At 37.9% G+C, this 16,642-nt stretch overlaps 1 protein-coding gene, 1 long non-coding RNA gene and 1 pseudogene across 2 annotated transcripts; all 3 read left to right on the top strand.

Annotated features, from left to right (window-relative positions):
* Positions 1–5,658: 5,658 nt before the first annotated feature.
* LOC138183173 (uncharacterized) lies at positions 5,659–8,261 on the top strand. The gene is made up of 3 exons (XR_011174006.1): positions 5,659–6,005; positions 7,636–7,751; positions 8,083–8,261. It is a non-coding gene; the product is annotated as an uncharacterized LOC138183173 (long non-coding RNA).
* A 2,020-nt stretch (positions 8,262–10,281) lies between these two features.
* On the top strand, positions 10,282–13,673 carry LOC138183172 (odorant receptor 49b-like). Its single transcript, XM_069119784.1, has 6 exons — positions 10,282–11,384; positions 11,471–11,877; positions 12,886–12,985; positions 13,119–13,220; positions 13,379–13,537; positions 13,606–13,673. Exons 1-6 carry the CDS (start codon positions 11,088–11,090, stop codon positions 13,660–13,662), a joined length of 1,122 nt encoding a protein of 373 aa, XP_068975885.1. The 5' UTR covers positions 10,282–11,087; the 3' UTR covers positions 13,663–13,673.
* Positions 13,674–14,982: 1,309 nt separating this feature from the next.
* On the top strand, positions 14,983–16,150 carry LOC138183257 (uncharacterized; annotated as a pseudogene).
* Positions 16,151–16,642: the final 492 nt, after the last annotated feature.

Raw genomic sequence — 16,642 nt, 5'->3', positions numbered from 1 at the left:
ACTTTTTCGCTGCGTTTCCAGCAAAAACCTCTGGAAAGGCAATTAAAAGTTCCAAGCTGTTTACCGGCGGGCGAGCAAAAGCCGTGAACAGGTAAACAGAGAATTAAAGTTTCCGAAACGAAACGGGTTCGCCGGCTAGTGCTTAACGAGGACTCACGAAATGCGTCTTTTTAAAAATCCCGTAATTATGAAAACCTTCGTTATAAACTCCACCGACCAATCGTAAAATTTTAATGGTGCCACTTGGATCTTTACTCTTATTAATTTGATTTCACGCGTATAATTATCGCGGGAATAACGGCGCTGGCGGCGGCGCGTCGCTGTATATAAATGAGAAGCTTTATGCACGACATCGATCGAGTTCCAAAAACAGAGAGATATAGTCGAACACAGTGAACAGATTCCGCGTTATAACGCTTTAAAAGTATTTCCTTAGTTTTCTCTTATCGCCGAATGCCAGACCGTCATTTACGTTCACGGATATCGAATTTTAAACATCGTTATCAAGTCTCTTCCTTTAGTTACTTCGTGTTATTATAGAGTCACAACGTTTAATTGCTTCTTCGCGTGTTCGTTTCTATTCGATGAAACGATGAAACTATCGACGAGTTCGTTCCTACAATATTGATAGGTCGTTTGGCAATCGTGCCGAACTTATTTGCAGCAAGACTTTTTGCACGGTGTCCAACCCCGATAACGATCGGATAATGCACCATCCGTGGCAGAGAATCGAATCTAGAATCGGAAGTTTGAGATCTTAATCTACTTTTAATATCCTGCGTCTGAGAGGTCTCCCGTAGCTCAATGATCGCGGATCAACGCCAAGGAATGGAAAAGTTTGCTCGTTCGACTGGTGAACCGAGAGATACCGGTCGTTCATTTTCTCACGGAGATTGCAATGGAAAAGAAAAGAATACCCATCGATGGAAACCGAAGCTAACTACCCCGAGATCCTGGCCATCCATAGGGTCAAAGAGAAATGTCACGGAGGTGAATCTTGTCGAAACTCCAGACATCCTACCATTCCGTTTTCAACTCTGTCAAGATCATGGAAATTCATCAATCTTTGTACGGACAATCCTTGTCGCGGCTTAATCTGCAAACGTATGTATCTCTCGTCACGTCTGACACGTTCTACTTTCTAACGAATAAAGTTCTATTCAATTGCGTTCCGATCGATCTTCCACGAATCTTATTAAACGATTATTTGTCTTCCAACTTGATCGTTCTCGCGATATCGGCCGGATCATTTCTCCATCGTTAATAAAATGTCGAGCGTAACTAATACGCAATTAATACCCGGCACAGACCGAGCTATCGATGATTCAATGATTAGAAGTAGCTTCAACTAATTACACGCGTATCGCTCCGACCCTACGATTAATCATTAATTATCCTGGCTAATGAATTTCACGCAAATAAATACGATAACGTAGCGAAAAGTTTGATCTATGGCCACAATATACGGAAATACCGATGCTTCCAGTCGAACGATAAATTCAGAACTCCGAGATTAAATATATATATCTTCTTCGATCAAGAAGCAAACACCTGTTTCAGAATAAAAATTCATTACTTTCATTAACTCTGTCGTCGTTTCGCTCGCGCTTACGATACATTTTTGTTACTTGGTCCGTCATTCGTGCGTGTATGTGGGTCGAATGAACGCGATTTCTCTTTCGCCGGGCTAAAAAAGCTTGGTGCATATTAAAGTACATCGTGGCCAACTGCAAATCATAAATCAAAGATTATGTCTAAACCGCGTGCATTTTAAATAGCAATTAAATGTTTTTCCGCCACGTAGAAAATTTAATACATCTTCGTTCTAATTACTTTCCCTTCAGAGTGCTACTTACGCGCTCTTGCGCGTGGTTGCAACAACGCTTCAACATTTTTCCAGCATTTTCTCCCCACATTTTTAATCTTTCCTTCTGCATAGATTTTTTTGTTCGTTCGAAATTTGGTTGACCGCTGTAATAATTTTCGTTAAGTCAGATCCTGTGCTGCTAAGAGATATAGAGTAGGATAGTGTAGAAAAGTTTTGATATACATGATACAGCGTGTCATCCGCATGCACTCGTTAATTTATGAAACTGCGAACCATCGTTTCTTGAACGAAACCGACCTTCATCTACTTCTAAGATATTTCACGCTTCTCAGACGTATATGACAAAAATTGTGAAATGGCAAGTTCGAATGGATTCAACTTACAGTCATGCCGGTATGGAATAGCGTCGATTGAATTCTACTCGAGATCTGAAAAAAGTATTATTAAGACGATAATATTAATTTTCAGGCGGCGTATAATATGTGCGAGACTGCGAGATCAATTACTCTTGGAATCGTGTTACAAATTGTTTAACAGCACACACAATATTGAATTTCGACAGACTACTCTGTTTCGATTACATTCGAGGGTAACGGAATACATACCTTGTCTGCTTACTACCTAATGTATATCTGCTTACCAGAGATCCTTCATCAGTTGAATTCTAGGGGCGTTTGACTCGCAATATGCACAACGATCTCCAGTTGCAAGTTTACTTGGGCTCCGTTCATAATGGAATTGCAAGCGAAAACTGACTTTCGTCAATTCAAACGATCTTTTTCTTTTAATGCACGCCTTCTTGCTCTCTTTACGTATCGTCTGGTATGAAAACGAATCGTCTGGTAAAAATCAAAGTTTAACGTGGGAAGGTAAGAGCTGAAAGCGAGGTTTGCAATCCGTCATGAAACACCGACTATGTGATAGGTAAACGCATACTTTGTGAAACTTTCAAAACACAACACAGTGAATATAATCGCTGTAACGCATCGATTAAATTAACGAGACAAACGAGTGGAACTCGTCGCATGACTATGGCTTTCAGAAACTGTCTCTCGGTTGTCTAGCGGGTATATCATCGATATGATCGAGTCTGCTATCGACTAACTTGTATCACCTTCGATTCACGGTAACGGCGAATTCCCTCGAGTCTCGGTACCGACGTCTTACTTTATCAAATTTTATGGAATGGAAAACCCGAGTATTTTCTCTGTTCGCTGGACAAGCGGCTTCTCGTGGGGATCAGTGAAACAATTTGTAATATATCGAAAGCAACAAACGGCAAGGAAACGTTGGATTAAATGAAATTGATAAGCGAAACGATCGCTGTCTTTCTCTCTCTCTCTCTCCTCTTTCTTCGTAGCTGATATTTCTTTTTTCTCTCTTGTCAGAGCAACAACGTATTTGCTTGTGATCGTAGAATCCTTCAGGAAACCACTGCATCTCCAGAGACATCGCAGGAAATCTTCATTACCGGTATAGATAGGAAGAGGAGAAAATCCGATGAAATAGTCGGACGACGAGGCAGATCGGGGCAGGTGTGGAAGTTTCGAATCCAACGGGAGAGAGACTGCGTACACGGGTCTTGCATCAGAGCGTAATAAAGGCGATGAGCGTTCTTTCATCAGGGAAAAAAGTTTTGTCCCGTTTTGCCGCGGGAACTTCCGCGGCGCCAAGAAAATCTAGTTTGTCCCTGAGTGAATATGCATGGAATAGGAAAGGGAGAAAATATAGATATCGTTCTTAATGCGACGCGCGAAGATACGTTCACCAAGGTAAGAAGCAGAGGAGAAAAAGGAAAGAAACGAAAGGAAGAACCGCGTTAACCTTTGTCTTTTGAAATGGGAAACGCTATTTTTATTCGGCTAAATACAACGGAAACATTCCACGGCAAAGAAAGGTAATTTACAATATGGCAAGGGGAAGGTTTTAACGTTATATACCAGCGAACCAAATGAAACGAACAGTCGATTCTATATCATCGACGTGCGAAACCCTGAATGATCATCGAATGAGCAATTATATTTCGAAGAGATGGAGCTGGTTTCGATCGAAGGAACGATAATATTTTACTGAACGACCAAGTTAGAAAAGAGAGAAACCAAGGATGATGGAGGAGAAAGAAGAGATTAACGCGTTTTACGCACGACCCACCATTGTTTTAATTTAATTTTTACTCGCGCGTCTGTATAATCCGCAAGGGAATACTAGCAAACGTTTTCCTTATCGTGTTCGTTTTACCCTGTGTATGGCGCGTTCGTTTTATCGGTATACTTCTAGTTCCATTACACGTATATACAAACAGGCACGTACCAGCGTAAATACAATCAGAGTTTTTAAAGCCAAGAAGTGTGGAAATATTGTGTTCCTAGCGTCTGTATTAGAACGCACAAGCTTTTTCAGTCTCTCCCACCTTTTGTCTTCAAATTGGCGCGCTCGCGCCGCTGCAGCCGGAATATGAGCACCAGACGCGTACATTTTGCTTAACTTTACACGTTGTTCTCCTCCTGTATCCTTTCGCCAGGAAGCTTTGTAACTTTGTCGCGCTAAACGAAAGAGTTCAACGTTTTCTCTTATCCAGTTTCTTAATTTCTTTTCCATTTCCAAATTCTCCCACCTAATCTATACTTAGAGCTTTAACTTTATTTATAATTTAAGCGTATAACGTGGCAAGTTCTGATCAAATTTCTTGTTTCAAATGTAAAGTTACTGCATACCGTGTTCAACCGAAACCGTGCACACGGTTATGCACGCTTGAACAAGGATAGGTAAGAAAAAAAAAAAAAAAAATCGAGTTGACCGATTCGTCGGTTATTCCATTAACTTTGGTCAGTGAGCAGTAACGAAGCGGGGCTCGGCAGGGAGTGCAATGTAAATTGGCGGTAAAATAAAAAGAGAGGAAATTGACCAGGGGGTGGTGGCGATAGGCAGCGCGCGTATGGAATTTCCGGTGGTGTCCTTTGAGCCTTCAGTGGCGAAATGAGAAGCAAAAAGTGCCGGAAACAGATGTATCCGTGCAGTTTTTGCTTTTTCCTCGCCTCCCTCCCTATCTCTCTCTCTCTCTCTCTCTCTCTCTCTTTCTCTTCCTCTGCCTCTCTTTCTCTCGATCGATTCACCATTTTTCTATTTTTTCCTTTTCCTTTTTTCGTTTCGAAACACGGTGGCTTCCTATGGTGATATCGAGGGGATGCACTTGATCGCTAAAACGCGTAACATTCTTTGCATATAGATACGATATCTCGGTTTTTCTTTTATGATGCATTCACCTTCAAACATTCACCTATAGATATACATACAGAGTGATAAAAGTCGAATTTGAAAAATTTATGTTAAAGTAATACGATATATCTTATTTCTACTGTTTTTTCATAGACAAATTATTGATTGTTTGTGAATTATCTTCGCCGTGTTTCTGATAAATATCTCCTCAAAAAATATGCACGATCTATAACAACGAAATTGTTTCGTAGAGTCATAAAGCTTCGGTGAAATCCCAGGCCACGAAAAACGATTGCCTTTCCAATTATACAACATAATCAACGATGATGCATTAGGCGATCCATCGTTCCCAGTAGGAACCAGTTGCGAACGAACTCTCTGTTTGATTTCAATCTCTGAAGAAGTAGAACTGAGAAGATATTTGCCCGGTAATCCACAGGGTAAGCGTATCCACAAATCTAATAACGTAATTGCATGATACGAAGAACGAGCTACTGATACCCGTTCTTCAAGGCGAACAAAATAAGGGAAATAAATAACACGTCCACGCGAAACTAGTTTTTTGCTATATAAAACAAAAGGGGAATAACAACGTTCGTTCCTATTCATGACCACAAATATATCCGAATATTCGTCATTGATTCGTACAAAACTACACCTGTGTGCTACATATATCTATCTATATATATGAGTGTTCAGCATTCACATAAAATATGTTATCTACGCCAGATAAGATACTCTTTCCACGTCGGCGAGTATAGCAATAAAATCAAACGTAGTAAGCGTCGATCCGTCAATCGATCGTTTTATCGGCGTCGTGAACTTTGCCACGTAGATAATACCGTAGAACAGGTAGAAACTTTCCGCATTTGGTCGTCGGTTATCGAGCGAAATGTTTTCACCAGCTACGCTCTTGTTTTTCCTCTCATCTGTTGTTCTTTGTCTAACAGCAGAATCCACGGTACGTATTTACACGTTTTTAACACGTTTAATTGTACGAACATTAATTAAGCACTTTCAGAACGCTTGTACTCTATTTTCTGTTCCATCCACCATAGCATAGTTATAGGAATTCATTAATAGTCATGCAAACTCCGTTGCCTAATTTCAAACAAATTTTCGTTAGATTTCCAGAGAGTATAGTGAATACTTACAACGCACGAGGTAATTCATGACAGCGAGTATTGCAAAATATTCGTCGGCACGTAAATACAGGCGAGTTAGCGAGGAAAGCAGAGACGTTCCGAGAGTTGAACGTCGTCAGCAGCCGTCTTCTTGCAATCGGTGTAAAATTGGAAAGGAAGGAAACCGTAGGTTCCAGTAGGCGTTGAACGCTCTCCTCGGGGAGCTTTAAAGCCGAAACTTCTCTGGTTTTCGTCGTCTGCATAACTATTGGTTGGCGCGCGCACACGACCTCGTAAAGTTCTGCGCGTCGAAAGTCCGCTCCCGGTTATCGCGTGATTAAGCTGTTTATGCGACCGATATTGCGTTTCCGGGTCACATGATTTTAACAAGGCAAGTTAAATAATAAACGAAAGAACCGTCCTATCTGACAAACTTTTAACGAGAACAACAAGACAAGCGGTTGGCCAACAAATATTTTAACTTAATTTCGTGAGAGATCTCGAGATCGTGAGATTGTGCCTTATTTTCTCGCGATAGCAATGGAATTCTTGCAATTTTCCCTTTGTAGGGATCGTAAAATCGAAAAACATTCCCTCGATTCGATTTTCGAATCGGAACAGAGTTTCAATTTTAGTTATAATATCGTCGTGTTGGAAATGAACCGCCAAAAATGTAGGTGAAATTATTATTGGGCCTTTTGCGAGCGTGTCACAGAAAAAATGTCGATCGGTATCTATATAGACGTTTACTTTATGGAAATGTGGCGTCATGGACTACGCTAGGAGATTCCAATTTCGATATTCGTACATTCAGCTTTTCTTGCTATTGACAAAAGAGCAAATATTTCGTTGGAGAAAGTTATTTCAGTTGTTTGCCTTTAAGAAAAATTCATACGAATACCGGACTTTTATGATTCTTATAGAACATCTTCTTTTCCTTACAACCACAATCCTTGCAGCCTTTCCTATTTCCTTGAGCGTTGTCTCTCTGTCGCGCTGTTAAGCTTCGTGTTTATATTCTAATGAATCGATGTCCAACTTTGATACGACAAACGTATTACAATATAACTCAAAGAAATCGTGAGTTACCACGGGATCAATACGATTTACGGAACGAATCTTTGGTGTTTCAGCGGACGTAGCGAATAAGAAAGAGAATGGTCAAAGTTTTACTTGTTTAGTTAATTATAGACCGATTCGTCGGTAAGAATGAAATTTTGTTTGTTTCGGTTGCCCCCGAGTTCGGTTCAACGAAACAAAGGCCCGGAGAATATTTGCATCGAAAACTGGATTATAAAGTTTCGTTGTGTTATCACTACTTAAGAGATTAAGGTTTTCTTGAGCAGAGTCTCTTGGGAATTCTAATCGTGCTCGTTAACACTTTGAAACTCGATCGAGGGTCTTTGTCTTCTCCGTGACCAAGAAAAATTGCGCTCCATCGTTGATTAGAATTCTCATATGTCGCAGGAAGCTACAATGAAGAACACAGTTGTCACGTTATCAGACTCGGAGATTCTTCTAACAGTAACGGCTTGCACGACTGCGCCCGTATTAGTCGTTCTTCTTCCCACGCTCATTTACTAGTAGGTATCCTATAAAAAGAAAGGAGCGTTTTAGCCATTTTGTGAAATGTACGTTCTTTGTCCTAGTCGTTTGCTCGATATCGACGGTACGTCACGCCATAGACGGTATAGAACGTATTTTGCACTAATGAAAGAACGTATTCTCAGAGGGTGATAAGGTTAATCGAACTGGCTAATGAAATCGCTTTGTTTCTGTCTTCTATTTTATCAGTTTAATTTTCGTCGTGTATCACGTGGTAGCGTCTTGTGTCAAATAAAATAATTCCTATGTTTTTATTCGTTTAAGAATACGATACTTCGACTACTAATTCATACCTTCTATTTTGTTTAGCAAATACTGTAAAAGCGACTTGCTAAATCAAGTCGTATAGAGCTGAGCATTGACCAAAAGCACGGGGACAACACGACCGTCGTAGTATAAAATGTTGTAAAATGTTTAAATGTGTAAACACGTAAATTGTTATGGAATATGTAAAATGATGTAAAATACAGATCTCAATTTTCATAAAACCAGTTCGTCTATCTTGTTGAATTGAATTGAATGAATGAGCGAATCCGAGTCAACCGCAATTATCAATTTCATAGGGCATTTCATATGGGAAATACGATGTCCACCGGTGTCCTCGTTATACAAATTTTCTATCCTCATTACGATGAAACGCTACTGTCCACTCGCTATTAGTACCGTTAACGCAGAATTAAACGTAAAATCATGTATGATACATGCGCACCGATTTTGATTCGTGAATAAAGTTTTACGATTAGCAAAGGATCAGCCAGTATAGATCGAATAGTCTTTTAAACTCGATAATAGTGTTTGAACGTCGTTATATGTTGTCGATAACGGTATGGCAACGAACACAACGGTGTGTGGACTACGTTCGCGTTGTAATTTTGGGGAATGAAATTTTGGAGAACGTCGGTTCGGATAATTACTAGGATGTATCGGCATGTGTTTGTTAAAGCCGGTTATTGAATAATAATTTCGGCCATGCAGTCGCGGCATCGAATAGTCGAGTGGTTTGGAATAAAAACGTGGACCCATCGTTACCGATCACGCTGTTCGCGTTTAGTTACGCAGGACGCGCGACCATTTCGTTTAATGGAATATCAGTACACGATTGAACAAATCGATCGGCAGAATTTATCATATTACTACGGGGCGTTGAGGAACACGATGCTTTCCGATTCGTTTGGCCGGCTACGACATCATGGGAACAATTGAAATTGCTGATAATATGTTTCATCGATTCAGTCAGTTTAACCCGTACGATGTTTTAACTTCGATGGATATTCATTTTTCATTTCTTATCGTACATCGCGAATATTTTCTTGGTCCGGTAGTTGTTTCTTTTTTCCAGTTCACTATTTTCGTAAATTGAATATCATATAGCGGGAGAATAGGGAAATTGTTTTAAAATTAGATCGAAGGATCAACGTTTGGCTCTTGTCGCCGCCACTTATACTGTCATGCTCCATCTTTCCTTGACAACTCTGTTAGTTCAACGTGTAATTGCACACAACGAAGTATAGAAATTCGTCACTGTAAATTCCGTATAAGCGCTCGAACTTGTGTCACAGATACATGTCATTCGCGTTCAGCAATCTAATTCGTAATGTATTACACTTCCATTGGCGTTTGTAATTATACAAACTCCAAACAAGCTTGAAACAAGAGAGTTTCTATATTCGTTTACAAAGGATAACGTCGAATATTCATTACATTTTGCAATTCAGTCGAGTTGAATACAACTAATTTAAAGAGCAAAAATTTCCAAGAGCATAGGACAATGTAGTAAAATAAACCGTATACATAAAGCGAATAATAATATCAAATTTGATATAACCAGAAACTTTCGCGAGGTATGATCGGATCGTTACCCGACTCGGCAATGTTTTCTTTCATTGCATTGCAAATTCGAAACGTCTCGTTAACGCGTGAAAACGTCAAGTTTTATAGAAACGTAGAAGCTTACTCAGGAATTTCAAAGCTACTCACCGTGAAAATTTTCTTGTCGGTCGTATATATGTAAAGTTACAACGCGTATTTTTATTCATTTCCAGTGAATAAACAGCAAACACCTTTCCCGAATCTTTTTATACCTGAAATCATTCAATAGGTATACCCGCTGCCAATTAACCACGCTTATTGATTTATCTTAATAAATCAGTTATTTCCTTGGTAAATTTATCCACAGAATCGTATTGCACAATAATTTACTAACCAATAATATTAATGAATTGACAAGTGATGAATTATGAATTCGAAATGTTTGTTCCACGAACACTCCTTATCATTTCACCTCCCATACGACAATTCGCTGACCTATAATCTGTAAAATTTACTTAAGCATTACTCGTTTTATTATTACACTTATTATTGTTACGTAAGAATATCTATTTATTAGTATTTTTATAATACTTGTAGAATTTTATTAACAATTTTCGTTTTATTTTATTCAATGCAACCCGAATGATAATATAGAGCGATATCGATCGTCTATACGTTTTCATTGTACGGTAAGTACGATTTTACCTACCGTCGACAATACAATATCACATAGAGGTAAACCTTACTATTGGCAGTGATAAGAAGTCGGAACACGTCTCGAATTCTAAAGGTGTAAAGCTTAGGAGGTGAATGAAAAGTCACGCGATAAGGTGAACAAATATTCGGGTTTACCGTGTCGCATAGGGTAGTAGTATAAATTTGTGGTATAGGTAAGTCGTATTGTACTACTGCAGCTTTCAATTGGATTACTATAATGGGATAAACTAAACCTCGATAACGGATTCGGTATCGCATGTATCCCAACCGCGGAGGTTTACGTGCATGTGCTAAAGAGTATTTTAGATCTCAAAAGCAAAAGAATTCGGCGGTGCTCCGAAGCTCTAAAGTAACAGAATCTTTACACCTTAAAACATCGTAGCACTTTGAATTTCGTGGCGTTGTGCATCGTGTATGCCATGTGAAGCAACTACCTGCGTATGGATGCAACAGAGAATGAAATAATCGAATATGAAAGATATACGTATAGATGATAACATCTGTATCGTGCATACACCAACCCCGTTCCCTATAATCTTCGTTACTATCCAACAATTACGTTATAAAACACTACTTGGAACATCGAGGAAACTACAAAACGGACCCTTTACTGGGAAATAATAACTCGGGTTTTCCGGATACTCTGCGTGTGATATGTAATAGTCCCACACTGAATGATTAATGAGAATAATTTATTGATCTTCGTTGGCCGCTGTTTTACGAACATTTACATCAGGGTGAAAGTTATTTCGTTCGGTGTTCCATGTTTCTAAAGAACATTCAGTGAAATGAGCATGTTTAACGTGAACATTCGTCAAGTACTGTACATAGTGGAATTGGCTGGAATGTTCACGTGCACCTGGCCAATTGATCCGAATAGTAGTAAGAAACAAATCTTTTTTCGCAACATTCGATGGTCGTTTGCGATATTAAATGTTATTTTCCTAACGATATCCTTGGTGTTCGCTATCTTTCACTTTCGACACGATATACCTATTTTAATGAAAACTGTCTCCGAAGTAACAGCTCTACTGGAGGTGCTCTTCGATTTGATTCTTTGTAGAAGGAATAACGCTCAACTACAGGTTATTTGGGTTTGAAGCACGAGCTTAACGATGTTTCACACTAAAGATACGGTAAAAAGATTTGTCGATTTTTTTAATCAATTCAGGTTCTGATAGGAAAAGTCAAAGCATTCCTGGAAGTGGCCAGTGAACATGAGACTGAGGCAATAGAAAGATACATGGATCGTTACAAGCAATTTCTCTCGGTAACTGCAATGGGATATATCGCAACCGCGATCTCATTTAGTTTGGCGCCTTTCTTCTCGGCCCAAGAATTACCAGCAGATGGATGGCTTCCATTTTCCACCGAATCACTCGGAATATATTGCATGGTCTACGTTAACCAAGTTTACTGCATTTTTCAAACGGCATTCTGCATTGGCGTTGATTTCACGATCGCTGTTTTGTTCAGTTTCTCCGCAGCCAGACTAGACATACTAAGAATGAAACTACGGCACGTGAATAGCTCTGACATACTGGTAAGCTGTATCAAGGAACACCAAGAAATAATAGGGTAAGATAAATTTCTTTTCTATTAAGATATACATACAAATATAGCCTTAGTGTAACGTTTGGGCAACAGAACAACGCACAATGAGATATTTGAAAAAATTAAGTTAATCAGATATTTCAGAAAATTGAAAAACATAGTAAGGAAATAATGGTTTGAAAAACAGGCTACTGACTATGAAGCGAATTTTTAAAATACTTACTGTCAATCGCTCTAAAGATAACATCCAAGGTAGCATAGCGGTAAGAAATGCACTCCTCTCACACGCACATCGTTTCTTCCAAGTGTTCTCCTCAGGGCGACAACACCATTTGACTGATTTCTAATAAATATACATATACAGGGTGATTGGTAACTGGTGGTACAAGCGGAAAGGGGGTGATTCTACGCGAAAAAAGAAGTCGAAAATATAGAATAACAATTTTTCGTTTGAGGCATTGTTTTCGAGAAAATCGACTTTGAATTTTCGCTCGGTACGCGTGCACTTTATCACGTCTCGTTATAACGGATCTCACTGTAGATCGTTGTCTCGATGGAAAAATTAAAAAGAAAAATTAAAAAAAATTTTTATTCCATATTTTCGATTTCTTTTTTCGCGTAGAATCACCCCCTTTCCGCTTGTACCACCAGTTACCAACTACTCTGTATAAATATCATATGCTCTATGATACAATCGCGATATTTTGCTAATTCATCGTACTAATAGATTGTACTGACATAATCAGTAGCTTCGTCTAAACATGAATTTCAATTTTTGTACTATTATCTCATGTTATCACTTTGTTATTAAATACCTATCAAATAATCGTTTAAGAAAACAGCCGAACATGACGCTAATGTCTTTTGTTATTTGAATTTTTCTTTTATATAATCAATATTTCATTGACTGCGTTGAATCAATGCATGATGCAGTGCATCGTACTGCATTTATCATTTAAAGGTATAGAATAAACAATGCCAGAGAGTTAAATCTTTACCGAATTAAGTAAATTGAGACCGTGTCATGGTCAGATTTGTGGAGGATACTAAAGCTACTGTTGAGACTTTATTATTCAAAACGAACGCCACGATGGGAAGCGCTGTGATATGCGGAGCTTTCCCTCTGATTTACGTGAGTCTGGCCTGCTCGACAGCTTTCCTTTCTGCACCATTCGTAGCGTAGCGTAATAAATAAGCAAGGAATGGGATCTTAATGTATCACACATCGAGTTGTTTTAAATGAATATTTTTATAATAACATTCAGAATCAATCATTGGCCGTAATGAGTCAGTATCTTTCTTTTGTGGTGTCTGGTTGTACCCGCCTGTACGTCATCTCCTGGCCAGCGGACGATTTAAAAGAAAGTGTAAGCCAACCAAATAGTAATGTTGATAGAACATCATCTCATCTGGCATCGACATCGTCTTCATACATTTTCTTTGCAATTAAACGAAATTCTACTTTCCTCGATTCCAGAGCCCATAATTTTTAGCTTGATAATTGAAGCTAAACTTCTATTTGCAGAGCGTGCAGTTCGCAAAATCGATCACCGACGTTCAATGGTTAGGAAAGCCAAAAGACATGAAAAGCTCCATGCTTATTATGATGCAGAGAAGTCAAAAACCGCTACTCATTAGAATGAGTGGTTTGCTACCGCCTCTTACCTTGGAATATTTCGCAAACGTAAGCATGTTACTTTCAGAAGTATTTCTTAAAAAACTGATATAATTATTTGGTACAATGATTTATAGTTTATAACTACAGTATCGTCCTACTTCATGGCAATGAGATCAATGATTGAATCGTAATTTTCCTGATATACGTTATTTGAATATGTAAATTACTGAAACATGTAATAAATTTATTGTGTTCGAACAGAAAGTCGTACAATATTTGCTTAATATGTTTCTTTAGAATTAGATATATTAACACTAACTTTACCAGGCCATTATCAGGCCAACATCGATCAATTTCTCAATTTTTGTTAATATAACACGTTTTGTTAATATTACGTAAAGAAATTAGACGAACAAAAGAAATAACAATGAATGTAGCATTTGAAATTAAATTTTGAAACCGGTCATTTTACCGTGCCTGGTAACGTTAGTGTTAGTGAAATGTCTTACCGATTAATCTAAAGTTTCGATGCGTTGAACTTCTTTAATACCAGTTTTAGCTAATTGTAAGATCTGTGTTCATCGACGTTCACATGTATTTTTCTGCTTGCGTCACTTACAGTATATTTCGCGACATTTCTAAAGACGTTTGTAATAGCACTTTTGGTTCTTTCGAGTGGCAACGTAAGAAGATCGCTTCAGAAATAGGGACGTGCACTGTAGCTTCGTGTAGATATAGAAAACAAGTATTTGTATAGCTGAATATATACATGACTTTATGCACGTATACAATTCTTTTTCGAAGAACGTTTTCTTACTTTCCTGAATTATTAGCCCTGTTGCGTGATAACTACCCTTTGCACCTGTCTAACATGGTACGTACTCTTAATGTATAATGCAACCAATAATGATTAGCGTTAAGTCAGCTAGCAGCGCACTACTGTAAAGAAAATCACAAACCGGTGGAACATGTTCTTGGATGTAATAATTTATTGAATTTCTCGTATGTGTACAGTAATTATATTCAAGTAACATCTATGAATACTCAGTTGCTTTTAAAGCACTTTAGTTACATATATTCTGGATAGTTTGTAATATATCACACCATTGTGCCGGTTCTATCTACTTCGTTGGATTCATAAGGCAACCAATTTATATAGTTATGTTGAAACAAATAACACCAGAGAAAGTTATACATATTACTTGGCTCAGCGTAGTGATAAGCCTTTGTTGGCCACTTCCTATCAATAGCAACAGAAATAAAATCTTTTGTTTCAAGATTCTACAAATCTGTAGCGGTATTAGTGGCTGCTTGCTATTTATGCCAATATTATATTCGATTTATTTGCACTTAAATGATATCGTCATTACTTCTTCCTGTATGTGCCTTTTATTAGGAGTGTCTCAAAATATTTTCCAGACTCTTATATGCTTCATCAAGCACGATTCTCTACAGGTAAGCTTTAATTTCAATCATCATTTGACGTAAAACTAGGTATGTAATTGTTTAGAATACGAGACATCTCACCGATTCCGATAAGCTTGAGATCTTTCTGAGTATGTGCTGCAGTATCAGAAGTGATAAGATTAATCTTAACGACATATTTCAAACTTATCTAAATCGGTGAGACGTGCCCCATTCTACACACTTGCCTCAAATTAAACCAATGTGTTGTAATTACGCGTTACAGCGTACAGTCGAGGAAATGATGACTTATGTTAAAGAAGCACAACAATACGAGAAAAAAATCTTCTACAAGTACATCAAGAAATGCTATGTTTTCTGCGGTGGTTCCATGGCATGTACGTATGTGACAGCGACTTGTTTTTCGTTACGACCTATAATCTTGCCAGTTTCTCTCCCATTTGATGCGGAGTATCCATTTCCTATCAATTATACATCAATGTATGTTATCATATATATGCACCATGCTTGCCTTTGTATTCAAACCGCTGCACATGTATGCGTAAGCTCATTTGGGGCGCTTTTACTTTGGTTTACGGTAGCGAGATTTGAGTGTTTAGCCGCGGAATTGGAGAGGAGCACGGACATCAATGCGTTGGTTGTTTGCGTAAAGAAACAATTACATTTAAAAAGGTAAAGATAGTATTTGAAAGGTAATATGTGTATCAAACGATGCATTTATGTTTTAGTAATATTTTTCTAGATACGCGGAAGAAGTGTTTAATAGTTTTCGATTTTTGGTACTGTATGCCATTGGAGTAGCCACGTTTGGTATTACTCTGTGTTTTCTTATGGTGCTTGTAGTAAGTGAAATTTATAAATTTATCACATTTTATATACATAAATTTTACATAAATTTATCACACTTTACATATAGTGTAATGTAACGTAAAATGATGCTACTATTTAATTATTGACATAATTTATTTAAATAGAATGTACCTCTATTTGTGAAACTACAGTTTATAGGCGTATGTGCCACTGTACTTATGGAAATTTACTTATACGCGTGGCCAGCTGATTATTTGAAAGATATGGTAGTAATAAAGATGTGGTTTCTATGTTCCGGAGAAATACAAATGTTCACTTTTTTAAAATCAGTTAATTTTTCATAATTTCTAGAGTATGGACGCTCCACAAAGTATATATAACTCAACATGGTATGAACAGAAATTGGGAATGCAGAAAAGTCTACTGAATGTGTTAATATATCGACAACCGCTAACGCTTTCAATCGCATGCATAGTGCCAGAGCTCTCTTTGCGTTACTACTGTTCGGTAAGTTGATGTTCGCGTGCCATAATTGTGATGAGGAAATTATTCAAAGATCTTGAATAAATGGCAAATTTATAATATTTCAGTACCTGTCCAATGCCTTCTCCATCTTCACTACTTTGCGCGTTATGATACACAATTAATCCAGGATGGATGTGTTCTGAATGTGGTTCTATTCGTATAAAGGAACATTCGTTGCAATAATCGTGATTAATGTCGCTAAATTTTATAACTAATTGTGTAATAATATCGTATTTTATGGATATAACACACAAATATATGTACGAATAAAAGCTATTATCAAAGTATAATTATGAAACCTATGAAATATGTCTAATTAAATGCGCACAGTTAACAGTGCTAAGTCATTGACAAAATTTGTAACAGAGTATGGAATGATTCTGTGATGAAAAAGAGATGAATAAACTTACA

The sequence above is a fragment of the Bombus flavifrons genome, chromosome 9 (genome assembly GCF_040668555.2).
Source record: "Bombus flavifrons isolate JBK064 chromosome 9, iyBomFlav1_principal, whole genome shotgun sequence".
NCBI lineage: Eukaryota > Metazoa > Arthropoda > Insecta > Hymenoptera > Apidae > Bombus > Bombus flavifrons.
This window is presented reverse-complemented; position numbering and strand designations above follow the sequence as displayed.

Bases quoted from the DNA above. Each gene is read 5' to 3' on its own strand.
- LOC138183172 (XM_069119784.1), top strand. From the start codon at position 11,088: ATGAGCATGTTTAACGTGAACATTCGTCAAGTACTGTACATAGTGGAA. The intron at 12,986-13,118 runs GTGAGTCTGGCC...AATAACATTCAG, and splicing joins GAGCTTTCCCTCTGATTTAC to AATCAATCATTGGCCGTAAT. The intron at 13,538-13,605 runs GTAAGCATGTTA...AATGATTTATAG, and splicing joins CCTTGGAATATTTCGCAAAC to TTTATAACTACAGTATCGTC.